The sequence below is a fragment of the Euprymna scolopes genome, chromosome 7 (assembly GCF_053919585.1).
Source record: "Euprymna scolopes isolate OS-2025 chromosome 7, ASM5391958v1, whole genome shotgun sequence".
NCBI lineage: Eukaryota > Metazoa > Mollusca > Cephalopoda > Sepiida > Sepiolidae > Euprymna > Euprymna scolopes.
In genome coordinates, this window is record NC_136488.1 from 49,390,817 (window position 1) to 49,418,728 (window position 27,912).

The window sequence follows — 27,912 nt, forward strand, 5'->3', positions numbered from 1 at the left end:
ATTCTTTCAATTTAAAATTTCATAATAAACTTGACAGCTCACATTCCTTTCTTGAATATTTTATCTATATTCTAAACAAATGTTTATTTTACATTTTTAAATTCTCACACGTAATCTATTTCTAAACTGGATTGCGAGGTTCGAATTCCGCCTATGCTTTTTCATTTTCATTTTAAACTAAATTTTCCATTTTTATACTTACATGAAAAGGGGACAGTCCTTATCATGTAACATCTCTCCCTTCCATATGTCACAAAAAAAATGTATGCATTTTTAAATTTAGTACATTTTTTTTATTTTTACATCTACACAACCACACAGCTAGAAAGATCAGGCTAAGAAACACAAAAAAAATCTCTTTCAGTCAGCCCTTCACGGCCGACTTTACAATTATTTATTTATTTATCAGATCAGAACCTTTCTGATCTTTGTGGCATTTACTTTTTTTTTTTTTTGGTGTAGGGTCTTTACCTATGATTCACATCAGCTATTTTTCAGCCACCCATATGCAGCAGACTAGAGGTTTTCACCTTTCTCGAAATGGACGACTTCCTTTGTCCCAAAAGTGTTCTGATCAATTCTTTCCGCATGGTTAGTCTTATCAAGTATGGCTTTGTTTTTTTTTCTATAACTATCTTATACGGGACATACCAAAGCTCATATACTTAAATCTTTGTTTTTGGCTTCAGAAGTTTAAGATATACCTGTTTTTTTTTCTCATACGGATTCACTCGGATTTCCTTGCTTGGATTCTTGAAACTTCGACGAGGATTTAGAAATATCACCCCTAACTAACTAACACCTTTTCGCGCCCAACACCTTAATAGCGCTCTAAATACTATCTAATTGCCCGATTGTTTTGTGATTTTCTTTTCTCTCACCAGCTTCTAAGATCCAGCAGATATACCCCACATTCATGCATCTCTAAAAAAATACAAGGTTATATCTTTCTTACGTAATCTACGGCATATTTTTGCTTGTCTCTTACTTCATTATGCTATATGTGATTGCCTAGGGACTACCTCTCATCGGTTTACTGGTCCCCTTAAGAATTTTCGTATTCTTTCCAACGCCTGTTTATTAATTAAGCCAAGACTTACCACTTTGCTTGGAGTCGTTACGTGCAACCAGCTTATTTTAAGCACTTAATTAACCAGGTTCACAAATTTTTCGTATAGGGGCACTTCTTGTGCTTATCAATCCCTACCAAGTCACTTTTCTTGGAGAAAAATTTTTAGGATCTCTAAAAAAAAAACAACAAAACCAAATGCTAAAACAAAACATCTTTCTTACGGCTTATCACATCTAAAAACTCTCCAAATACCCGTTTACGTAATTTTAATTCTTGTCCCCCTTCTATAATTCTAACTTAATCTGTAAGCCAACCATACGTCTTAACTAGTTTTATTTTCTCCTTGACTGTTTAAATCTAATGTCTATTTACGGATCTTTGAATTCTTGCTGTGAAAATCAATAAAATTTACATACATAAGACAATTTACAATATTTGTTCAACATCATAAAAACATTTTCAAAAAAAAAATACCTTACTACATTTAAACATTTTGCAACAGTTATAACTTTTTTTTCCAACAACAAAAAAAATCATCTGTAACAAACAACAATTCAACAGTCTGTCCAAAACAATTGTCCCTTTTTTTTTCAAAAAAAAAAAATTCAAATGAAACACACAAAAAATAAAAAGCCGAAAAGTTCAACTATGAACACAAAATGCATTTCCAAACAGACTTTACACGCTGTTTCAGAGAGTACATGCGACCTTTGAAATATTCCTGTTTTGATTGACAGATTAAATTCAACAATTCGTCCAAACGATTTCATATTGACACAAATTTTCATACAAATTTCAAAACAATAATGGGTGACCCCAATCTTTGCATTTGCGTGTATGTGCGTGTGTGTGTGTGTGTTTTTTTAGACCAATTCATTTATCAATGAATTACGCATGGTGACGTGTTTACTATATTTCCATTCATTACTATGGATTTCTTTTACGGCATATCGGCCTTTTCTTCTTTTTCTTTTTAATATTTCTCGTATCTTTTGTTCTCTGTGTGCGTGTGTGTTCAATTTTTTTTTCTTTTTTTTCGCATTTCTGTGATCGTGTAATTTTTTTTTTCCGTGGTATTATTTATTTATTTTTTTTTTAATTATGTTGGACCCTTTTAAAACGTTGTGTTTCGTTTTTCTTTTTCGCATTCTGTGATAGTGTAATTTTTTTTCCGTGGTATTATTTATTTTTTTTTTTTTTATAAATTATCTTGGACCCTTTCAAAACGTTCTATGTCTTTTTCTTTTTTTCGTGGTATCGACCCCAGGTTCGTTTTTTTTTTTTTCTTTAAACCCACATTGCTGGGTGGTCTGGTCATTTACGGCACCAAATTGTATATGTTGCATAAGGGGTTTCATTGAGAGAGTCTTAGGAAGAGATGCTTTTTCTTGTGAGAGAGAGAGGCTTAGAAAGATTGTTCATATTAGGAGAGATTCTTATATATTAAAATGTTCTTTCCTTAATTGTGTTGAATGGATGTGTTGCTATGTGAAGAAGAATAAAGCTCTTTGAGTGAGGAGACAGTGTTCACTGTTCGGACATTGTGTAGACATGATGTTGAGACGTGTATGTAAAGACATATAACACAAATATATAATACAATTGGACTTTACCTTTTTTAAGAATCATAAAACACAAGACGAGCTTTAAAAAAAACACTTGATGGTTTATTCTCCACACGGCCGTGTTCCATCACCAAGAATTCAAAGTCTCACATTTTTTCCTTGAAGTGACGTCTCGCTTCCAGACGTCTGACTCCCTCCGAGTTTCTTCACTGACTGTTTTCTAACTAAAGTTTTTCTCTATTCCTAGAACTTTCTATTTTCCGTGACACCATACACATGTTAAAACATGTGCCCTCTTTCACGCGTCATGGACATACGTGTCCAAAACTTTTCCTATTTCTACAAAAGGAATTTTAACCTATATTCAATATATTAAAAACATTATCTTATAAGCTGCATTCTTTCAATTTAAAATTTCATAATAAACTTGACAGCTCACATTCTTTTCTTGAATATTTTATCCATATTCTAAACAAATGTTTATTTTACATTTTTAAATTCTCACACGTAATCTATTTCTAAACTAGATTACGAGGTTCGAATTCCGCCTACGCGCTTTCATTTTCATTTTAAACTAAATTCTCCATTTTTATACTTACATGAAAAGGGGACAGCCCTTATCATGTAACACAATGAACCTATATCTAAAATTCCAAGTGTTTACACCGAAAATTGTCGGAGGAGTTTGATAGCGTTCTCAAAGGTCAAATCGTTGAACTTTGACTCCTTTATCGCTAAATTTCTGGCCGAAAACCAATCACATCGATTTTCCCAAATCTCAGTACCCTGTATCAAATTTCGAGTCTGTAGACTAAAAATTGACAGAGTTATTGCGTAGGGAAATGTACACACAGAGACAGACAGATATATATATATATATATATATATATATATATATATATATATATATATATATATATATATATAAAGATAATACTTTACAAAGGATGCGAACGAGGTAAAGTGTTCCCGTTTGTTTTCTTTTCCTCATAAAGGAAATGTTTCTTTTCCTTAATGTTTCGTTGTTAAAACCTTTTTTTTTTAATAATAAAGGCTATTCTTGTGAAAATTTTCAAATGACATATTGTTTGAATTTGTCGAAATGGTCTTGAAACAATTGTGACTAACAATGAAATACACTTGAAGCCTTGGTTTGGTTTTTGTTAAAACAATATATGTGTGTGTGTGTGTGTGTGTGTGTGTGTGTGTGTGTGTGTGTGTGTGTGTGTGTGTGTGTGTGTGTGTGTGTGTGTGTTTCTGTTTCTGTTTCTATGCCTGCTTGCATGCCTGTTTGTGTCACTTGTTGACGCCAAAACTATCTAACTATTGCACCGAAATTGGCATGGATTGTCCTTAAGACACTGAATGTGTCATCGATTGGTAGACATTTTACAACAAATAATAATAATAATAATAATAATAATAATAATAATAATTATTATTATTATTATTATTATTATTATTATTATTATTATTATTCATGAAATTTTCGTTGGTTGCAAGTTTTTACCCCAGATGCCGAAACAATCCAGGGCTTTGTGAAGGGAGAGACGTTTTGATATAATGTAAAAAGTGTCTTGTTAAAATGTAATTGTCTTAAGAGGTAAAAGTAGTTTGCTTGAAGCATTGTTTAATGTGTATATAAAAGAAATTTAGGTACATGGAAGGCAGAAAAATGCAGAGATGTAACGATAAGACTCACACGGAAGCAACTTAAAGTAGAATGTTGGAAACGGCCATACAGTTTCACTCTATTGAACCAATATATGTGTGTATATGTACAATCTCTCTCACACACACACACACACACACACACACACACACACACACACACACATATATATATATATATATATATATATATATATATATATATATATATATATTAGCGTTGGGACGATTAATCAAAATCGGGAATCGGAAAAATCGGAACTTTTTAGATTATAGGAATCGTAAAAAATTGTGCCTATTTTTCGATGCCTAAAAACGATTCTTTTAATTATCTTTTTTTTTTTAATTGATTTTGTATTGCATTATTACTATGGGAGTAGGAGATTTTGTTAAAAACAAAATCTCCTACTCCCATAGTAATAATACAATACAAAATATTTATTAATTTTTAACTACCAGTAAAATTAAACCCTTTAGATCATACCCCATAAGTCTGTTTTTACCTTTTAGAAAATATATGCACATTTAACGTGTGTTTTTATGGTTATCGGGAAAAATAACAACTTTATAGTTAAATATTTAGAAATTTATAAAGAATCGGAATCGGGAATTTAGTGCGGAATCGGGAATTGTATCGGAACCGAGAAAAATATTGGACTTGGCGGCTGCCGAGGAGGCGCGCTCTGGTTCACAAGTATGAAAAATAAAACAACCCAAGACTAACTTCGATACATTTTGCAAATGTCAGTTAGTGTCTGAGTGCGTATGTAACACCATTGTGAGCAACGACTCTTTTAGGGAAGTTCACATGCACGTAATCTATCAAGGCATCTTTGTCGATCGTCTCCGAGCCATGACCTGCGTTTAACTGTCTCCAACTGGCAACTATCCTCAACTCTAGCAAGCCTAAGACTATCCGTAAACTTTCGTAAAACTTATTGCCTCTCTTAAAACTGAGCGTAAACTAACTCTAAATATATCGACCTCTGTTGCCCGATCCTTTTGTCTTCGTTAGTACCATACTTTGATTAATAATACTATTTCAGATGCCTTTTGTGTATCTTGGTGAACAACTTCTTATGCATTAGTTCTGCTGATAAACGTATTTCCTCTTTTTTGTTAGATTTTTCCTCTTTTTTTACTTCCTGATACTTGGGGAAAGAACGCCGATAGCATAACACACATGCTTCGAAGCTGGTAGGCTGTTATTTTCTTTTCCAATGTTACAGTAGTTAAATTTAATCCTTCTTTTATATTTTGAACCACAATTTTAATTAAGCCTGAGCAACATCGGTAGCTTCACCGTGCTGCGTCATAAAACGCAGTTTTGTTGTCACATCTCGAGAGGAACTGCTCGGCGCGACCTATCCTGCTTTGATATGGTTCAAAACCACTTCTAAAACCAAGTAGGTAATGGCCTTTTCTCTTTCCTGCAACCTCTTTCCCGTTGAAAGCCTGTCTCTGCTCTATCGTTATTTTCATGGCAAGTGCTTGTCTGAGCTCCAATCTATAGCCCCCTTACCAAACTTTCGCAAAAATACTCGACTACCAACAACCACTACCAACAATTTCCCCCACTCTCTATGTGTGCCTTAATATAAACGCAGATTCCACGAACAAAGCTTCTTTCTTAGAACTGGCGGCCTTTGGAACACTGTTTCGTTGGTCTGCTTCCCGGCCGACTACATTACTTTAGCTTTCAAATCCAATGTAAACAAGTTCCTGATGAACCGTCTCCATAAATAATTAAATTTTACCCAACATACACCATTAACGATTACTACATTATCACCTTACATTCATTAATCCTTACCCTCGATTGGTTTTTGAGCCTTGATAAGTCCCGACTCCCTTGCAAAAAAAAAATGCCGACAACTCTTTACTCGAAATATTTGGATGGTTCTCGAGATATTTCTCGATCGATCCCTACGCAATAATATCCGAAAGAATATAAGATAGATTTATCACCTCCAATTCTATTAGTTGGTAGATTTACAACTCTTTTTGTTTTACAGTTGCTAGCCAGCCTTAACTCGAACTGTTTTCGAGTTAAGATGTGGATCTTTGATCCACTTGAGATTATTTATTTAAAGAGGTTGATTTGATCCATTTTGTGTTGATGTTTTTATGTAATACTTTAAACAAGAATTTATCTAACAATAACAACCCCTGTCTCATCGCCGCAATTTTGCCTAGTTGTGCTTGTTTTGTAAATAATGGAATGTGCCCCGATAAACTCGTAGCCTTTTTGTTCCGTCGACGTAAATACATATGAATAATCAAGCAACAAAATCACATTGCTAGACTTTAGAATTCCCTCCTTGTTTCTTGCTTCTCTAACTGTATTAAGATAAAGAGGTTTAAATGTAACGTGAAAAAACACCTTGCTGCTCAACTCTCTTCTTAGAATGTCTCTGTAGGCATAATCCCTAATTAACATTTGCCCCTTACGTCTCAACTGCAATGTTTGGAGTAGATAGGACTAAAATATTAGGTTGAGAAGAAAGTTCTTGCGGAATTTTTAATTTTGATTTCAAAATAGTTTTCGTTATAATACCTTCATTTTATATATCATTTTAAAGAGCGTTTTCGCTCTATCTGATCGTTTAAATTACGATTGTTTGAAAACAAGTATGTTTTCTTTTCAGAACGTTGAATACAAGATGGGAAGACTTATCTGTCATCATTTAGAAGAACGATTGTTGCATGTATTAATAATGGTACAGTTTTGGAAAACGTTCATCTTGTCTTGAATGTAAGATTCTTCCCCATTCTCTATGTTTTTTACAAAGGAGTCGCCACTTATCAAGACCCGGAGGCCACTCCAAGATAAAGTTTAACGAGTGTACAATAGTCAATGGAAAAATATCATAGTAATCGTTAGTAGCGGAAATTTGGTAAATTGGATTACTTAAGGGGATGGCTCATCAAGAATTTGTTTAGGTTGGACTTTAAGACGACCATGTTGTAGTCAGTTGGAAAGCAGGAAAACGGAAGGGTTCCACATGTATGCAGTTCTAAGAAAGAAGCTTTGTTCATGGAATTTACGTTTAGGTTTAGGCACAGATAAAGAGTTAGCGAAATTATTGATAGTAGTTTCAGCTAGACGAGTGTTGTTCGTGAAAGTCAGACCAGAGGGGACCTTAGATTGGAGCTCAGACGAACACTTGCCATGAAAATGGGTCTCCCTTTTTTCTTCGTACATATATATGTGTGTGTGTGTGTGTGTGTGTGTGTGTGTGTGTGTGTGTGTGTGTGTGTGTGTGTGTGTGTGTGTGTGTGTGTGTGTGTGTGTGTGTGTGTGTGTGTGTGTGTGTGTGTGGAATGTTGATGATATTCTCATCCTAGCCGATAACAACGAAGAAATACTAAGTCTGAAGGACCTCTTTCAAGATAACTCCATACTTAAATTCACCATAGAAATGAATGTTAATAATAAAATTCCTTTTCCTTGATATCCTCATTGACACTTCAAATAACATCTTTAGCATTACAAAAAAAACTACGCGCTTTAACTCCTGCCTCCTAAATTTTAAGAGCTAATGCCCTCACCGATATACGATAGCCATAATCAAAAACCTTCTTAACCGCACCAACACAATCTCCTCCGACACAAAAAAACACTAATAGTCGAACTAAAAAATATCAAGCAAGTCCTCATCAATAACGGATTTCCAAACTACATAGTCGACCAGCAAATAAAACCAATGCTCCGAAACTTAAAACAAAAACCTACTACAAATAGTATTACCCATCAACATCAAAATGCCAATACAATGAAGGTTTTCTATTGCAACCAGATGCAACCAGGATTTAAATTGAAAGAAAAGGCCATAAAAAGTATTATTTACAGGCAACAATAACTTTAAACTTATGTCATAAACAATTAAACACCCAAAACCTAGTTGTAAAAAAACAATGTCTCCCCTTCCTTCAAACTACTAGAACGAATCGAATCAACGTCATCTATAAGTTCAAATGCTCGCTGGGAGAGTGTAACTTCTATAATAACAAAAAAAAATTGTTACGTTGGTTACACTACGACCACACTATCCCGTCGCCTTACCATGCATAATTTAGAATATGATGGTATATTATATTTACAAAAAAAAAACATAACTGCGTCTCCTCTGAAGTTGGAGAAATTTTAGTTAGCTACACATCATGAAACTAACGTTAAAAAATTAAGCATTTTGGAAGCGGTATAAAAAAAGAACTCAGAAACCTGTCCTAAATATGGTTACATACCAATCTAGCCAAAAAATTTTAAATGCCTTTCTGACTCTGTCCTCACCTCAAAACCGGACTCTCCCTCCTGGGCACAAACGGCTTCGCACGCATTAAACGTTCTGACTACTACTAACCACCATCCGCTCGTCAGCACAATCAAATTTTACACATTCTTCTGACGATGTCTTGACGAAAGATGAAAAGCAAAAAAATCGCAACATACTTCGAATAAAAAAATATAACTATGGGACCTTTGATCTATACACTAAAAACATTATCATAAAAATTGAAAAAATAAAAAGCTAAACAAAGTTCTCTGTCGTCTTTAACAATATTTGTTTAAATATATTTATATGTGTATATGTGTGTGTATTTATATGTGTATATGTGTGTGTATTTATGTGCGTGTGATGAGACTATTGCAGTATTTTCTCGATTCTGATACAATTAACGATTCTGTTCTAAATTCCTGATTCTGATGCAAATACCAATTCATATTCTGATTATTTTTTTATTCAATTTCTAAGTATAGAGTTCTTGTTTTTACCGTAAAATCCCATGTAATGTATGAATATATTGTCACAAACATAAAATTGTACTTGTAAATTTATTGATCCATAGATTTTATTTTTACTTGTCATTTAAAATTAATAAATATCAAATCTCTCTCTCTATATATATATATATATATATATATATATATATATATATATTGATTTCAATCCCACTTACTCATCTACTTGCCCCTCATAAATGCCATATTAAATACAAGAGAAATAAACATATATATATTTACGAATACATTAAGTTTCACCGATTATCCATGAACGGTAAGAATTTTCGCAATAATATTTAATTAGAAACTTTTCTTATTTCTCTATTTGAAATCAGCTTTTTTAGTTAAGATTGTCATCGCCAAGGGCTAGCAATAGAGATAAATCCTATTGTCTGTAAAAATCTCTTCAAGACGTGCGTCTCTATAAGCATCTGATGTTATTTTTTCACTTACTGAAGCGTGTATAAGAATACTCACCCATCAGAAACCCAGGTTCTGGATTTTCCGCTGACAAAATCACTCGAACACTGATGTTAATTATTTGAAATGTTCATTCATCTATATATGTGTGTGTGTGTGTGTGTGTGTGTGTGTGTGTGTGTGTGTGTGTGTGTGTGTGTGAGTAAAATATTATTAAATATTATGTGCATGAAAAATAAGGGGGCGACTCATTCATTTATATATATATATATATATATATATATATATATATATATATATATATATATATATAAAGAGCTTTTAACTTTTAAACAAAAACATTAAAGTAGTGGAAAAATAAATAACAGCGTTTCGATATTGCTAATATCACTAAAAAAATGCCAACATCAAATCTTAAATGTAAGAGAGATAAATAAAAACGTACATTCAAATTGGAAATCATCGTAGCTCATTTGGTAAAACACCAGACAGCAGATTCTGGTGTTATTAGTTCGCTCCTAGCCATTCTGGTGACGGCTGAAAGCTAGAAAGATGTATGTCCGTGGGTATATATTTTATTCACGTAATAATATTTAGTAATAAAATAAATAAATACGTCCAATAAAAAATAAGGGGCGACTCATATATATATATATATATATATATATATATATATATATATATATATATATATATATATGGTTCGTTCAAAGTTGATACAACCATATTTCTACATTACCAATTTATTTGAAATTTTCAGACACCCATCTTTAGAGTCGAGGGATGTTTCTATGTTATTAAAATAAATTTACATCGCCAATTATTAAAATATTAAATAAAATAAAAATATTTTTCATAAGCCGTTAGTGCGAACATGTTTTGTTGATAAAACTGAACTTCCGGTTCGTTCATTTCACACACCACGATTTGACGAAACGAATTAGAAGATTTCATTTTCTGTTTACTCGATAAGTAAAAAAAAACATAATTCATTTGTTTATCTTCCAAATTTTTTTAATTTAAACATTTTTTCTTTATTATATCAGGCAAAAAAAAGTTTGTCGCTTGCTTTTTGAGTCGAAGTCGTTTTTTTTTTTGTTTTTTTTTGTTTTTTAATTTTTCGATATAAGAAAATACGGATTGGTAAGGTGCTTAAATAATATTTGGTGCTCATGCAGACAGTGGTCCGCGCTATTTTTTAAATCGTATTTCCACGTTTAATTAAAGTTTTGATATTATTTTTTATTCAATTGTAAGGTTAAAATGCAGATTAGGTACAAAACACCCTCCCCTCCCCATGTTAAGAATGGCTTTTTAAATAATAACGTTATTATTTCAGCACGGATCACTCTCTGCGTGAGTACCGTACTTTCACCTAACAATTTGATAAACAAAACATGGTACTTATGCAGAGAAAGTACCGTGCTAAAATAATAACGTTATTTAGAAAGCCATTCTTAACATGGGGAGGGTGTTTTGTAACTATTCTATACTTTCGGCTACTAATTTAATAAACAAAAGATGGTACTTATGCAGAAAAGGTATCGTGCTGAAATAATGCTATTAAGAAAGCTAGTCTTAACATGGGAAAGGGAGAGTGTTCTGTAACTATTTTATACATTCACCTAACAATTTAATAAACAAAAGATAGTACTTATGCAGAGAAGGTACCGTGCTGAAATAATGTTATTTAGAAAGACATTCTTAACATGGGGACGGTATTTTATAACTATTCTGTCCTTTCACCTAACAATTTAAAAACAAAACATGGTACTTATGCAGAGAAGCTACCCTGCTGAAATAATGACGTTATTTAGAAAGCCATTCTTAACATGGGAATAGGGGTGTTTTGTAACTATTCTGGGCTTTCACCTTACAATTTAATAAACAAAAGTTAAACTTAAGCAGACAAGGAACAGTACTGAAGCACTAACATTATTTAGAAAGCCATTGTTAACATGGGGAGGGAGGATGTTTTCTAACTATTCTGTACTTTCGGTGCTAATGCAGAGAGTGATCCGCGCTATTTTTTAAATCGTATTTCCACGTTTAATTAAAGTTTTATATGTTTTTTATTCAATTGTAAGGTTACAGTACAGAATAGGTACAAAACCCCCTCCCCATGTTAAGAATGACTTTTTAAATAATAACGTTATCATTTCAGCACGGATCACTCTCTGCATGAATACTGATTAATGTTTTGTTGTTTGCTTTTTTTACCGTATTTTTTTGGGGGGGTTAAGAAACCCTTTTTTAACGAAAATTGAAAGTAGACGTTTTTTCATTCTTTTTTTTTTTTACAGAAGTTGTTTTTATATAAGAAAAAATGAATGGCTTTCCTTTATTAAAGAAATTGGGTACTCGTGCACTTATTGATCCATGCTGAAATAATTACGTTATTATTTAAAAAGCCATTCTTAACATGGGGAGAAGAGTGTATTTTGTACCTATTCTGTACTTTAACCTTACAATTGAATAAAAAACCGTAAATTTTTAGAGTAGGTCCACCTCCACAATTTTCTCTAAATGACGACTATTGTAGGTTTTCGACTATGCTGAATACGGAAATCGCATTGAAATTTTGCAGAAATAAGTAGTTATCGAGATATTAAAAGTTGTATAATGCATTGTAATCTCTGGCGGCCATCTTTTTTACACGCTTGCGCGCGTCATAAATAAATCTACGCGCGTAACAAAGATGACCGCAAAAAAATACAATACATAAAACAACTATTTATATCTCGATCACTACTTATTTCTGCAAAATTTCAATGCGATTTCCGATTCAGCATAGTCGGAAACCTTTAAAAGTCGTCATTTAAAAGAAAATTGTGGAGGTGGACCTAATCTAAAAAAAATACAAAAAAAAAACATAAAACTTTAATTAAACTTGGAAATACGATTTAAAAAAAAATAGCGCAGATCAGTAAGTGCATTAGCACCCATTAATCGACTAACGTGACCTTATTGCCAAGTAAGCTCCGGCTACAATGTTGAACGCGCCGTTCACATTTTTTTTTTCAAGTTAAATTCAACTTTCACAATATCTTTTTATTTTTTTATAATTTCACATTATCTTTTTTAATAATAAATTGTTAGTTAAAAGCACAGAATAGTTACAAAACACCATCCCCTCTCTATGATAAGAATGGCTGAAAAAATATTAGGTACTCATGTAGAGAGTGATCCGTGCTGAAATAATAACGTTATTATTTTAAAAAAGCCATTCTTAACATGGAGAGGGAAGGGTGTTTTGTATCTATTCTGTACATTACAATTGAATTAAAAAAACATCATAAAACTTTAATTAAACTTGCCAATACGATTTAAAAAAAAAAAATAGCGCGGATCAATAAGTTCATTAGCACCAGAAATTGTTAGGTGAAATACAGAAAAGTTCCTACCAAGAAAACCATTTTTTTGTTGTTGCTATTTTTACCAAGGGGAGGGGCTGGTGTTTTGTCACTATTCTGTGCTTTCAATTAACAATTTATTAAAAAAACAAAAGGTAAATTTTCACATTAGGTCCACCTCCACAATTTTTAACATAGGTAGGTTGGGGGTGTTTATTCTGAAAGCCGTTCTTAACATGGGGAGAATGGTGGTATTTATTCCAAAAGCCGTTTTTAAAAGACGAAAGACAGGTAAAAGGTTAAAACACGTGGTAAGGCATGGGTGTAATTTATTCCGAAAGCCGTTGTTAATATCGGGAGGTTGGGAGTGTTTATTCATGGCCGTCAGTGAATTATAGTGCATAGTACAGGTCTTTATATCCCGAAAACTAATTGCCTCTGCAAATTTTAAATGAGATGTTCTTATTCAGTATAGTTGTGGAGGTGGACCTAATGTAAAAAAAATACCCTCCCCCAAAAAAGATATCGTGAAATTTAAGCGCGGTACTAAAAATAAAATTAGACAGAAAAATACACCTTTGGGTTTGTACTTGCACAAAGACTTGAAAATGTTGTCAACAAAAACAAATATATAACAAGTAAACATTTTCAAAGGCAAGATAAGTTACTTTTCTACCTAATTGGATAATTTTTAGTGTTTTTATTGGGTGTGTACTACTGTACATATAGATTCGAAAAAGTTGTCAAAAAATAAATGTATAACAAATATTATCAAAGGCAAGATATGTTACTTTATTACCAAAATGGATATTTTTTTGTTTTTTTAATGTAAAATGTTTATTCGGCTCGAAAAACACAGCGTTTACTGCTATATTTGAAAATTACAAATGGCGGCAGATTGTGTTAAACACATTAGGTTTTGGAAAATGAGTTAAAACTAAAAAACTATACAAAAACTGTTAAAACCACCGAATACATGTCTGCCTATGTCACGGTAACATATATTGAGTGAGTTCCTGACTGTATTTTGTATAGTTTTTTAGTTTTAACTCATTTTCCCAAACTTAACGTGTTCAACACAGTTTGCCGCCATTTGTATTTTTCAAATATACAGATAAACACTACATGTTTTCGAACCGATTAAACATTTTACACTAAATAAAACGCTAAAATCTCATCCAGTTAGGTAGAAAAGTAACTTATCTTGCCTTTGATAACGTTCATTTGTTAGATATATTTTTCAACAACGTTTTCGTGTGTTTAGTAATACAACCCCGTTTTATTTACTATAACGTTTAGTCAGCTCGAAAAAGTGCTTATCAGTGTATTTGAAAAATACAAACAGTGATGGACTGACGGGCACTGTTGATGATGTTAAGTTTGAGAAAATTATTTAAAATTAAAAAAACTATACAAAATACTATCAGAAACCCACCGAATATGTCAGCCTATGTCACAATAACATATAATCAGTAGGTTTCTGACACTGTTTTTTATAGTTTTTAACTGATTTTCCCAAACTTAACGTATTCAACAGTCCGCGGCCACTCGTCTTTTTCAAATACATAGATAAACACTGAGTTCTTGGAGCCGATTAAATATTTTACATTAAATAAAAAACACTAAAAAATCATCCAGTTAGATAGAAACGTAATTTCTCTTACCTTTGCTGTCATTTATTCGTTTTTGGACAACTTTTTCGAATCTGTGTATAGTAACACCCCCTTACCCAAATATTAATTAAAAACTCACATTTTTGAATACAGTAAAAAAGAAAACTATTTAGCGTTTCAACGTTTTAGCAACTTTCGGCTTAATTCAATGAATGTTGGTCGAACCCAAGCCATGATTGACGGTAACTCCCGAGGATCCGGATCCAATTCTGCAAGAGTACCATTTTTTTTTTTTTTTTTTCATTTTCGCCTTTTTTTTACATTTTGGAGTGGATTGCTGTACTAAGAATATAAGAAAGATGAATTTTCTCTTTTCATTAGAATTTTCCATTACACGAAATTAAGCCACAGCAACACGTGGCAGGTACAGCTAATATATATATATATATATATATATATATATATATATATATATATATATATATATATATATATATATATATATATATATAAGAAAAAAGAGTTTATAGCTCTTCCAAAACAGCTGCTAAGTGTTTGCTTGACCGGTATTTTGATCTTCTTACAACGGTGAAAATGAGGATTAAACCAAAGAAAAGTCGAAGTTTGTCAATCATTAAAGGTTCTGTAAGGCAAATTCACTTTAATGTCGGGGAGGATATTGTGCCGATAGTAAAAGAAATTCCTGTGAAGAGTCTAGGACGCCTTTACGAAATTCCACTAACAGACAGACATCGGGGTATGGAATTGCAAAACATGGCCCTGAAGGGACTTGAGGCAATAAATAAAACTTTTTTGCCGGGAAAGATGAAAGCTTGGTGCTATCAATATGGATTAGTACCCCGTCTTTCGTGGCCCATGCAAATTTATGAAATAGCACTATCTCGTATTGAACGGATAGAACAACACGCAAATAAATATCTACGTAAATGGCTTGGAGTCCCCCCCTGTTTTTCTAAAATAGGGTTATACACGAATTCTGGCAGCCTGCAACTTCCTTTGTCCTCATTAGTAGAAGAATTCAAAGTTGGAAAGGTGCGTCTTCAAATGATGATGAATGACTCAAATGATGAATTTGTCCGGGAAGCACATCCAACTGTAAAAGCTGGCACCAAGTGGTCAGTTACAAAAACAATTGAAGAAGCAGAATCCAGTCTTCGAACTAAGGAAATAATGGGTCTTGTTCAGGTTGACAGGGCTGGTTTAGGATCCACAAAGTATGAGCCATTTTCCAAAATGGGCATTAAAGATAAGAGAAAAATGGTGACCGAGGAAATAAAAATGTTTGAGGAGGAAAAAAGAAAAGCTACTGCTGTTACTCAAGCCAAGCAATGTGCGTGGACAACATGGAGTGATATTGAGCCAGTTAAATTATCATGGAACACCTTAATCGAAATGGAACCACTGGCGATATCATACCTTTTGAGGTCTACATATGACCTACTGCCATGCGCATCGAATCTCAAACAATGGGGATATATAGATTCTGATCTATGCACTATATGTCAAAAAGAGCGCGGTACCTTGCGTCACGTCTTGTCTGCATGCTCAAAATCCCTCCCAATGTTTACATGGCGACACAACCAGGTTCTAGAAGTGCTGGTTGAGATAATATCATCCCAGTGTATATTAGCTAACAAACAGCCTGTAACAACTAGTGAACCCAGGGTTCAATTTTGCCAAGAAGGCAAATGTCCATCAAAGAGGAAAAATAAATTGAATCCCAATATGAAGTTATTGAATGGGGCAAAGGATTGGAAAGTTTCAGCAGATCTGAAGACATCTTTGAAATTTCCAGTGCACATCCTCCAAACAGAAAAGCGGCCTGATATTTTGCTCTGGTCTGACTCTAAAAAGAGTATATTTTTAATCGAACTAACTGTCCCTTGGGAAGAAAATTTCTCAGAGGCTAATGAACGAAAGAAAGATCGGTACGAATGCGTGCGTGCCGAGTGTATAGAAAAGGGATGGATGTGCAATGTGATGCCTATCGAGGTTGGATGTCGAGGATTTTTAGGACACTCCACCATTTCGCTTCTTTCAAAATAGGCGTCACTGGAAGGGATTTTAAAAAACAAAAATGTCGCCTGCAAACAATTGTTAGACAGGCGTCATGCTGGATCTGGCGCAATTCGAAGACATTTGCAAAGAGAGCATAATATTGTCCACTTCTTCCGTTCTCGGGCTGCTCTGGAAAAAAAAAGAGAGGGAGGAAAGAAAAAGAAGGAAGGGGGGAAAGGAAGGAAAAAAGGGAAATTAAAGAGAAAAATAAATAAATAAAATTTAAATTAAAATTAAAAAGTTAAAAATAAAAATGAAAAAGTTAAAAACAGCGTTTTTCCTCTGCTTGAATATGCCAGGTAATTTTTTTTTTATATCCTATTTATTGCTTTGCCCAGCAGCAATAGCTGCTGGTGGCGCCAGGGGTGGCAGTCCCGCTTTAGCCACCGAAACTGTGTCATCACCTCTGGTTAGCGGCTGATGAGGGCAAAGTAAAAGCACATGTGGTCACATGTTGTATGTAGAATATATATATATATATATATATATATATATATATATATAGAGAGAGAGAGAGAGAGAGAGAGAGAGAGAGAGAGAGAGAGAGAGAGAGAGAGAGAGAGAGAGATAGTGAATGAAGTTACCTAGTCCTTAAAAACAATGATTTGAATAGAGTTTATCAGTTTGGGATCTAATAGAAGGAAAACTCCGATTTCAGCCATTCCTGCCTTACAATCATGCACTCTGTGACAGTAATGTGTTGTATTGTCAAGTTTATATAACAGTGTGTGTGTGTGTATATTGTATATAAGGTATACGCGTTTCGATGCTCGTGTATCGTCTAGTGGTTGGAATTATAAGCACAGTAACTGTTCCTTGTATACGAGGTGTCTGTACGTGTCGATCTGTTATGTGTATATTTAATAGTCTTTCTATGTGTATGTGGACGTTTTCACATATTCACGACAATAACGAATAGGAAAATAAACGGCAGTCTTTAACAATGCTTGAAACCCGACAGGTCACCTACCTTATTCATTGTCTCCTTCTCCTCTGGCGACAGGCATCTGAAATGAAGACATCTTCCAAATAGAACACCCAAAACGACGCGTTATCATTTCCAGATCTTTATTTCCACATGTTCCACGTCTTAATCTTCTTCCTTACATCTATCTTAGTTGATTCGTAGATGCTTCCATCGCACCACAGAGACAACTTATGTCTGCTAACTAATCCAGTGCCTAGCTAACTACCAACTCATATCTTCGACTTGTTTCAGACTAACTCCTAATTCTGATTTCTCCTGGCTTATCTGACTTTTAAGCAGTCGGGGTGGACAATTTTGTTTGTCATGTAAGTCACATCATTGTTTACTAAACCAAATTCTAAACTAGCTTTGTTTATGTTTTCCTCTATTCATAACATATTTGCTTCTACCAAAATTTCACAGTTAAATATTTAACATAAAACGTCTGAACTCCAATCCCTGGTCCCCCCTCGCCAAACTTTCACGAAAAACACCCGTCTAGCTGAATCCACTGTGAAAAATTTCCCCCACTCTATATCTGTGCCTAAATCAAAACGCGGATTTCATGAGCAAAGCTTCTTTCTTAGAACTGCACGCCTGTGGAACTCTGTTCCGTCTGCCTGCTTCCCTCCGGACTACAACTTGGATGTATTCAAGTCCAATGTTAACAAATTCCTAATGAACCGCCCCCCTAATTAAGCACTTCATAAAATCTCCTCACTAACGTGATGTACTTGCAATAACCCTTATCCCTGAGTGGCTTCCGGGCCTTGATAAGTGGTGATCACTGTGTAAAAAAAAAATAATAATAATAATAATAAAAACTATAATAACATTCTTTTTCTTTTTATTCCATTTTCACCCAAAACAGTGCCACTTTGATTTTATTAATTTGTTTATTATAGAAAAGAATTGCTTTACTAATTCTACCTATTTCGAGTTTGGCTGGATTAATTAAGCGAGTGCTAGGGTTATTGTTAAAACTAAGTTTATGGTCTTTGAATAAGATGTAGGCCTCCCTAGTTTTAAGTTTACTAACTTTGTTGCTAATTTTTAGTTTAGCCGTGATTTTTTACTATCTGTGCGTGTGTGTGTGTGTGTGTGTGTGTGTGTGTGTGTGTGTGTGTGTGTGTGTGTGTGTGTGTGTGTGTGTGTGTGTGTGGTTGCATTCATTTCTACCTAATTTTTTGTTTGTTTTTGTGATGTTTTCTGGGATTAGTTTTTTTATACTCTTGTTCATCTATTTTATAAAAAAGTCCAGTTTTATCCGCTTTTAGGTAGATTTTGACAGAGCTGTCTATGTTTCTAACGACGTTGTTTTTTTGGAAACTGTTGAGTTGTTTGTGGAACACTGAATTCTAAATTATATTTAAGAGATTATTTTTGAAGTTAATCATGAGTTCTATTGATTTTGATATTTTTAGGCTTTTGAATTTGTAGGATTCTTTTGTGTCTATGTGTTCCTGTTTGTTAAGGAAGAAGCGTGCTGGCTGTCGCATTCGTCGTATTAGCAATGTTTCTAAGTTAACTTTTTCCATAATTTATTTTTTCATGTGGTGAAATAAATTCTGTTGAGAGTGCTCAACTACTTGAGGAGCTAATTATTATTTTATGTATCTACATAAAATTGTATGTATCTATTGTCAGTTTACTTTGACAGTGTTCGATACGTAAGTAGAGCAAGGTAGTGAGTTTGGAAAATATATGTGGCAATTAAGCTAAACAGAATTTCCAGCGTTTATTATATCTATGTAGTTAAGGATTCGTTAGGCATGAAATTGATGTTACTTCGTGTTTTATATATTCCCGGCCAATCAGATCATTTTTATCCATATACTCAGTTATCATAACCAATCTGCGCGCGTTTATCAGGCAAGGATTCACTTGACGTCTAATTCACCTGTTTCTTTTGTTGTTTTTGGTGGTCGTCAGGTTTCTCTTTTCTTTGTGTTGAAAAGTGACCCGGTTTTAATCTGGATGTTTTTCATTTACATATTATTTTATACTAGCGTATTTGTTTAAATTATTATTATTATTATTATTATTATTATTACTATTATTATTATTATTATTATTATTATTATTATTATTCATGTTTTTGTGTTGTTATCCTAAAGTAAACTTTATTTTGTGTATACATACGTTTACTCATATTAGATTTTAAACTATCCAACACCATGACCCATTGGTTTCCTCTATACTACACTTTGTACTTTCTCACGACCTATATCTAACTCTTTCTTATTCTTTTTATTATTATTATGATTTTTTTTCTCATGACTTGTTTTAAAATAAAAAATAAAAAAACACTCCATAAAGAATGACAATTTTTATTTCGGTTTCAAAAGCTGATGAGGCCTTACGAGGCTGGATTTTTAAATGAGGTGTTACTGAAACATGTGTGCACGTATGTAGCCAATAATGTTTGTATAAATAAACATACTATAATTCTGCTTTGTTTGTCATTGAGTACTTTCTGATGAACACAAGATATGCAGTGGATTCACATCTAAGAAACTACAACGATACAATCATTACATAACTCAATAAAAAGGCATTCATTGAGCTTAGAATTTTTTTCTAAATTTACAAAATTTATATAAAGAAGATCTTTTTCATTATAAAAAAAATTTATTTATGAGAAAGATTTTTTTACCCATTTCGATTGGTATATACAAACCGAGTACGTTTCAAACAAATGATTAACGCGCGCGCGTGCGTGCGTGTGTGTGTGTGTGTGTGTGTGTGTGTGTGTGTGTGTGTGTGTGTGTGTGTGTGTGTGTGTGTGTGTGCGTGTGTGTGTGTGTGTGTGTGTGTGTGTGTGATAGAAAAAAGGATTTTTGGTTGGCTTTTTGTAGGAATAAAACAGGTTCTGAAAATAATCTTCTCAAATGAGTCTGAGGACAATATTTGACAAAATATGTTTATTTCCTTTATGTTGATTTCACTGTTTTGTATAAAATGTTCATTGGTGCGTGCAGTAGTCATGTCTATCAGTATCTGTTTACATTGAAACGGTCGGCTTCCGGCGCAGATAGAAGGTCATGGTAAGAATGCCCAACAAAAAGCTGACAAATAATGTGCTTAATGCGACGGCCGTTAAATTGACTGAAAAGAAAAGAAAAGAAAAAGCCATCGAGAAATTAGCAATAAACAAATTACCGATCAATCAATAAATAAAGACTGAAATTAGACAAAAAAACAATGGAATTTATTGGAAACCTGGAAAAATCATGGATTATAGAAAAATGCGAACATGAAAAATAATATGGTTAAGCTTAAACATGTAAAAGTAAAGGACTACTCGTTAAAACTGGAAAAGAAATGGACAAGATATTCTAGTAAAAAATATGATAAATTTATAACTTCAAATATTGCAGCATTAAGAATTCATTGCATAATGTTATAAATTCAATTTTTTAAAATTCTTACTGCTACAATATTTTAACCATATTACTTTTCATGCTCGCATTTTTCTATAATCCATGATTTTTCCAGGTTTTCAATAAATTCCCTTGTTCTTTGTTTAATTTCAGGCTTATTATTTTGCCTCCATAAACACATGTAATGACAATGTACGGCACTCGTCTGCTTTCAATAAAATACCCCCAATTATCTCCTTTTCATGATTTCATTCTATCTGTTTCACGAGTTACTTTTCTTTTCGCGAAAGTAGTCGCTGAATCGACGATGTTGCTATGGGAACTAGTCATAAAATGTATCGCTCACCTCCTTGCATATTTTTACGATTTTGAACACCAGAAAATTCATCATAACTTTTGTTTTACTGAACGAAAATTGATTTTTTTTTTTTCACAATATAGCTGAGAAGGTAATTAATAAACTTTAATAAGCTTTTGAATTTTGGTTGAAAAATGAGTGAGCGGTGAAGCTTTAAAGAAGTTCTAAATGACTAAAACGGCCACTTAACCATATATTCAAACACCGTAATGTTTGAATGTTATATTAAAAAAATAATAATTTTCCTCTACAAAACAACCAAAGCAAACATCATGAATAAATATATTCAAATTAATTTTTTATAAGATTACTGAACTTATTCACGATTCATCATTAGATGATTCGTTATAAGTTTCCCAGACAACGCATTGATTGTTCAAATAGAAAATCAACTCATATTTGTACTGTATGTCGGGGTTCACTTTTTCATAATTGTTCACTTGTGGTTCTAAACCAAAGATAACCAGTATTTTGTTGGAAAAGACACTCATCAAGAAACAAGCATACCAACCATTAGTTTGTAAACCTCACTTACCACTGGAATAGACAACGCCTTTCTGGGATTTTGCGTGAGATGCATATGAGGTGGGCTTGCCTGTAATTAAATAAAAAGTCATGGTAATCAATTGGGCGCTATTGTTGTTGAAAGTTTTGGAATATCAAGTGTTTTGTTTGAGTGAAAAATTGAAAGTGTGATCGACATCCGATTAATATCCCATATAGAGATGGCAGTCTAGTGATTAACTACACAGACTGACGACCTGAGCGTTCCAAGTTCGAATCAAGCTCGTTCCACAAAAAAATAACTTTCATTTAAGATGTTAACATATCTTTACATGTAAGTGTCTGGTGTCTTTCTAGAAAGAATTCTGACTGGAACATTATCGGAAAAACCAATACCAACAATGGAATCTTTGGATTCATACGAGATGATGATGATGATGATGATGATGATGATGCATCACATAGTCCTTTTTGCCGGATTTGTGCCGATACATGCTCGCCTCGTACTTCGCAAGCCAATCTTCAACTTCACTGTTCTTCTATGTGTAGTTCACTTTCTCATCTTGTATTCGTTTGTTTTCGGCACTTTTCATTGATGATATGTTAAATAGTTTAGCTCATAGAGCAACTGTTATATTATGATTGTTGAAAGTATGAGTAAGATAGATAAATTACCACGAGGAATGATCTCTACTTATAAATAAAAGGCACTGTGTGTGTGTGTGTGTGTGTGTGTGTGTGTGTGTGTGTGTGTGTGTGTGTGTGTGAGAGAGAGAGAGAGAGAGAGAGAGAGAGAGAGTTTTATGGTTTTTGGGACTCCGAAATGGCTGGGCCGATTTTTTTTTTAAATTTCACACATATGTATTTGAAGTGTCTGGAAGTGTTCTTAAACAGAATACATCTCAGAGGTATCGAAAATCGATAATCGAAAAAATCCGATTAAAGAAAGAACAGACTAATTTTGACCAAAGTTAATACCTTAACATCACAAGCGCATCTGAGAAGTTTTATCGCCACACAAGCAGAAAGGCCCAGCGTATAAAATCAACAATAGGTTCTTTGATAAGACAGGGGCGCGTTCGAACTGAGTATTTCTGTTTAGAGCAGAATTGAGCCATGATACTTGATTTTTGTATTTTAAACTATAATTCAAGTCATCATATAAACATACTTTTATAAAATCAACAGTCGGTTGTCTACAGGGCAATGTAGAATACAATGGATTGTCGACAGGCAATCAATCGATTTGATTGAAAAAAAATGGACGATTTCACCAATTACGATTAAGATAAAAGTATGGGGAGGTGTAACATTTGTTGATCCTTATTTCATCCCTGGTAACGTCGGGTTTCCCCTGCTTTACTCAAACAGAAAATAGGGATAGAATCAAAAAGGTAGAGTTATCTCTTCATTCTAATTATCGGTAACAAAGAGGTATACGATAATTATAATTTCCCCCTTATTTTAAATTTGTTCTTTTCTTCCTTGTGTTTACCTTTCTATTGAAATGTATTTCTTGTCCATTTCTTAATGCTATATATATTTTCTGTAGGTTTCACGGTGCTTATTGAATAAAATTGATGAGATCCCTTTTTCTTTTTTAGTTAGCAGGTTGCTATTACTATATATATATGCGTGTGACGAAGTATATAATGGAAGCTCGGTATTTTTTATATGAAAATTTATGATCATTGAAGTTACTTTGCAGGATAAATTAAGAAATATAGATTTTAGAAATAGACATTACATTAGCAGATTTATTAACAACGTTATTTAGAAAAAAAAACGATTAACATGGTTTGGACATGTTTTCAAGCTACCAGACTAAAGCTATTTTTTTTTTAATCATATCAAGATTTTATTCGAGAATGATCGAGAGGATTACAACAAAAGCAATGGGTCGACTAGACAGCTGACAGCTGAAAGACTGGCCCAACTCTCTGATGTGATCGAATTTTGTTTTCAAGCATGTGACGAAGCTCTCTTTGTGGTATGCAAATAAGGTTAAATAAGTCGCAGTTTAATTCCTCCATCTTGTCAGGACGGATTCTTTGTTACGCATCAGCAAAATTCTGGCCTATGTGTGAGTAAAATTTTGACTTACGTATTGGAAAAATCAACGGCATATTGTCTTGTGGAAATACAAATACTATCAATCTCTGGGAAACATCAGGTTAATTAGTCTAGCTTACGTGATGATTCCCCGCGGGAATTTATAAAATATATATGGCAATTAAGCTACACAGAATCTTCCCCTTTCCATTCTTGTAATAAATTGTCAGGCTAATACTTGTCATACAGATGATCAACAAGGTGTAGCTTAATTGCCATATATTTTTAAAACTTGTTACCTAGCTCTACTCACGTATTGAGTACTACTGAAGTAAATATTGAAAATCGATACATAAAATATTATAGCTCTATTTCTTCATAACATTTTATGGTGACACCTGAAATAATAGTATTCATTTACATTTTATATATATATGTATATATATATACATATATATATACATATATATATATATATATATATATGTAGTGTAACCCTGATATAAGAGACCCGAATATAATAAAAACGGATATAAAAGAGATTTTCTCTGGTTCAAAATTAGAGCCTGTGTTAATGTACAGTTTAACCCTGATATAAGAAACCCCGGATAGATGTGTAACCGGGATATAAGAGCGCTATAGAGACCGGAGAAGTATCTTATATCCTGGTTACACTGCATATGGACATGATTACAAAATCCGAAAATTGGAAGAGAAGTTGTAATTACGTTTTATTAATAATTAAATGAATGATTTTGTGCTAGCAAACAGTTACTGTCAAGAATTCTAAATGTCAACGTAATTAAAGGAATAAATTGTAAGATGGTCAATCTCATGAAACTTGGAATATAGACGTTTGTCATTTATTTGTTATATGCTCTGTAATTACATTGCGCTTCATAAATTAAGGATTAGTATATATATATAAAAAAAAAGTGAAATATAATTGAAAAAATCATATTTCCACAGGATCTTTGTTGATGGGTGATCCATGCTGATGACGGGTTATACCAAGATGCATGTGTCCATGGATATATTTTATGCATAAAACATGTTTAACAAAAATATTTAAATAAATTATTAAACATATTTAATAATTATATATATCCTGGTTGAGTCAGTTGCCTGTCTAGCCGCACTGATGAGCTGCAAAACAGCGAAACAGTACTCTTTATCTTGGGTTGAGTATATCTGGAAGTGATATACAAACTGCCATTAGCGTATTAAGCGACGCTCTTTGTGTAAACAATCGAGCGGAGGCATTTGGACCATGACAAAACATCATTAATTCATTACCCACACAGCAGCAGCCGTATAGCGTAATGGTGAGAAGCTTTGACTGTCATTTGGGCAGTCGGGTTTCGATCCTGGCTTGAGCCAGTTGCCTGTCTAGCTGCACTGATGAGCTGTGAAACAGCAAAACAGTACTGTATGCGGATGACTATATATATAGTGAAACATCGATGGAGATATATAAAAGGTAGACACTTTTATTTTTCATTCGTGCTTCGTGATTACAAATAGAAAATACTTACGTCTGAAATGATTGCAGAAAGCACTTTTTTCAATGGTCACTTGACCGCTGTGTAATGTGTTGTGATTGGTCAGTCGACATTCGGTCGTATTGCTGCAGTAATCAAAAGAGGCACAATTGAAACTTTCTTCTTCCATACAGACCTTAGCGCACTGTTCTTCCGAAAGGTCTGTAAAAACCTGATTGTTCACGAGAGCAACGCGTTTGCCTTTAGAAATGGTGAAGTCGTCAATGTATTTACCTAGAAAAGAAGAGAAAACCCAAAATTGAACGATTTATTTGTTATAGCAATCCATTTGGTCTAATGATTAGAATGTTTGCTAATAAGCCTGGAGACGAGACTTCAATCCTCGATTGAGTTATACCAAAGACTAAAAAAATGCTAGTTGATGCCCCTTTATTTAAAAAAAAATCAGCATTATAAGGTGAAAATCAAGAGAAAAGAATGGCGTCTTTCTTACATGTCGGTGTAGTAACGAATGAAAATGGAGCCTCCTAGTCGCCCCTACATATAATCGACCATTTTATTTACTTTATAACCTATATTTGTAATTTTATTTTCAATTCAATATCTTCTCGACAAACCCGGTAAGTAACAAAATCTCCCTCCTTCACTGTAGAGATCCATAGATGCCGGAAAGTGTTCACTCAAATAGTTTCTGCTCTCAAGCTGCTACCAAGATGTAGAAATTTAAATGTAACATGAATAATATGAACAGACATCTAGTTGATCACTTTCCTACGTTGTGCCTCTGCATGCAAGGTCCCAAATAGTAGCCCCTTACGTCCAAGTGGCTAAATGTCTTAATTATGTTGAATAAAGATTTAAAAAAAATCAACTCCTAAAAACCATTGCTTACAAGATTTTCACTATTAATAATATATAAAGAGAGATTTAGGGTTAGGGTTAGGGTTACAAGACTTTCACTATCAATAATATACAAATATAAAGAGAGATTTCGTTTAAATATTTAATCCGATAGTGCCCAAAATGCTTACATAATTCTTTTTATTTCATCAATGTTTTACGCATTAACTGTTCTTAATATGATCTAGCAACTTGTTTTTCTGAAATATATTTGCAAAAAGATTCAGTTATATTTAATTTTTATATACTAATAAGTCACCACTTATCAAGGACATAGTCCATTCGAGGACGCGGATTTATAGGATGGCTTGATTTGCAGTCAAAGGATAAGAGAATTGAAAATCTCAACACATCATCAACAACCGCCGACCCAAATGAACAGCAATTATTTCCCCTTTGTTAGAAATATCTCTCATGGATAATAACCCCTCGTTTAAGAAGTTAAAGATGCGTGAGAGACGTGTATCTGGCATAAAAGATTATTAACCAGAATTTAAATATGAATTACGAGAAGAATTTAGAAGAAAACCAGCATTCTCGGACCGTGTCTCTGCTTCGTAAAACAGCCTATGAGTGGTAGTTACGATGTCTATCATATCCAGGATTAAAGTCACCTTGGACAAATATTCAGACGATATAGAGGTTTTTTATTACAATAGAGTCATCAATTTTCAAGGCTCAGGCAGCACTCGAGTATAAGGGTTAAATAGTGTACAATAGTCAGTGAGACAATATCGTACTAATCGGTAATAGTGGAAATTTGGTCAATTGGATTAAGGTGACGGCTCATCAAGTACTTGTTTACATTGGACTTGAAGACGACCATATTGTAGTCAGCTGGAAAGCAGGCAAATGGAATAGAGTTCCACAGGCATGAAGTTTTAAGGAAGAATCACATGGAGAGGCTAATGGAATCCACGTTTAGGTTTAGGCACAGATAAAGAGTGGGTGAAATTCTTGAGAATGATTTCAGAGAGATGAATGTTTTTAGCGAAAGTTTGGCAAGAGGGGGGCATAAATTGTAGCTACATGGCTTGATGCACTTTGTTATTTTTGTCAATAAATTTGATTTGATTTGATTTCGATTATGAAGACTAAAGTACAAAATTGGGGAACGAGAGTTATGAAGCTGCCGTAATTAATCCCAAGATCATCTTTCTATTCTCCATATGATCATTGAATATCTTAAAGCTGATTTGCACTTTCAGAGTCCTTTTTTAGTGTCCACACATTTGTGGTTAAATAGTCAAGAGTTAACTATTCTACACTTTCCAAGTAACAATTTATGAGGTTAAATCTGCCACTCTGCTGTCAAACCTTGCTTCTCCAAATCCGACACTCTACTGTCAAAACACACTTCTCCAAATCCGACACTCTACTGTCATAACTCGCAACTCCAAAACTTCTAAATCTGCTATCGAAACTTTCTACTTCAATATCCAAATTCAAATTGCTCCAGTTTCTGAAAAATCAATCTTTTTATTCAAAACCGGGGCAAAATCGCAAGCATATAAAGAGAAATAACAGCCATTTTTTCTTCTTTTTTTTTTACTTTCTATCTGCCAACGAATACTACAGGCTGCATAAAAACAGGTTGGTACCAATTTTCTTTTAAAGCATTTAATCACCTAAGACAAGTGCAAGGAACACGTTTAGTTACCAGCAGCCTGATCATTGAACACGTAGT

The 27,912-nt window shown here is 33.5% G+C and overlaps 1 protein-coding gene across 1 annotated transcript in view; it reads right to left on the reverse strand.

The window, feature by feature from the left end:
- Positions 1 to 20,435: 20,435 nt before the first annotated feature.
- Positions 20,436 to 27,912, reverse strand: part of LOC145279723 (uncharacterized) — a 125,759-nt gene continuing 118,282 nt past the window's right edge. The window contains exons 29-31 of the mRNA XM_080131013.1: positions 25,359 to 25,598; positions 21,803 to 21,862; positions 20,436 to 20,634 (exon numbers count right to left, since the gene is read on the reverse strand). Of these exons, the coding sequence (XP_079987139.1) occupies positions 20,531 to 20,634; positions 21,803 to 21,862; positions 25,359 to 25,598 (404 nt within the window). The 3' untranslated portion in view covers positions 20,436 to 20,530. The remainder of the gene's footprint in view (positions 20,635 to 21,802; positions 21,863 to 25,358; positions 25,599 to 27,912) is intronic.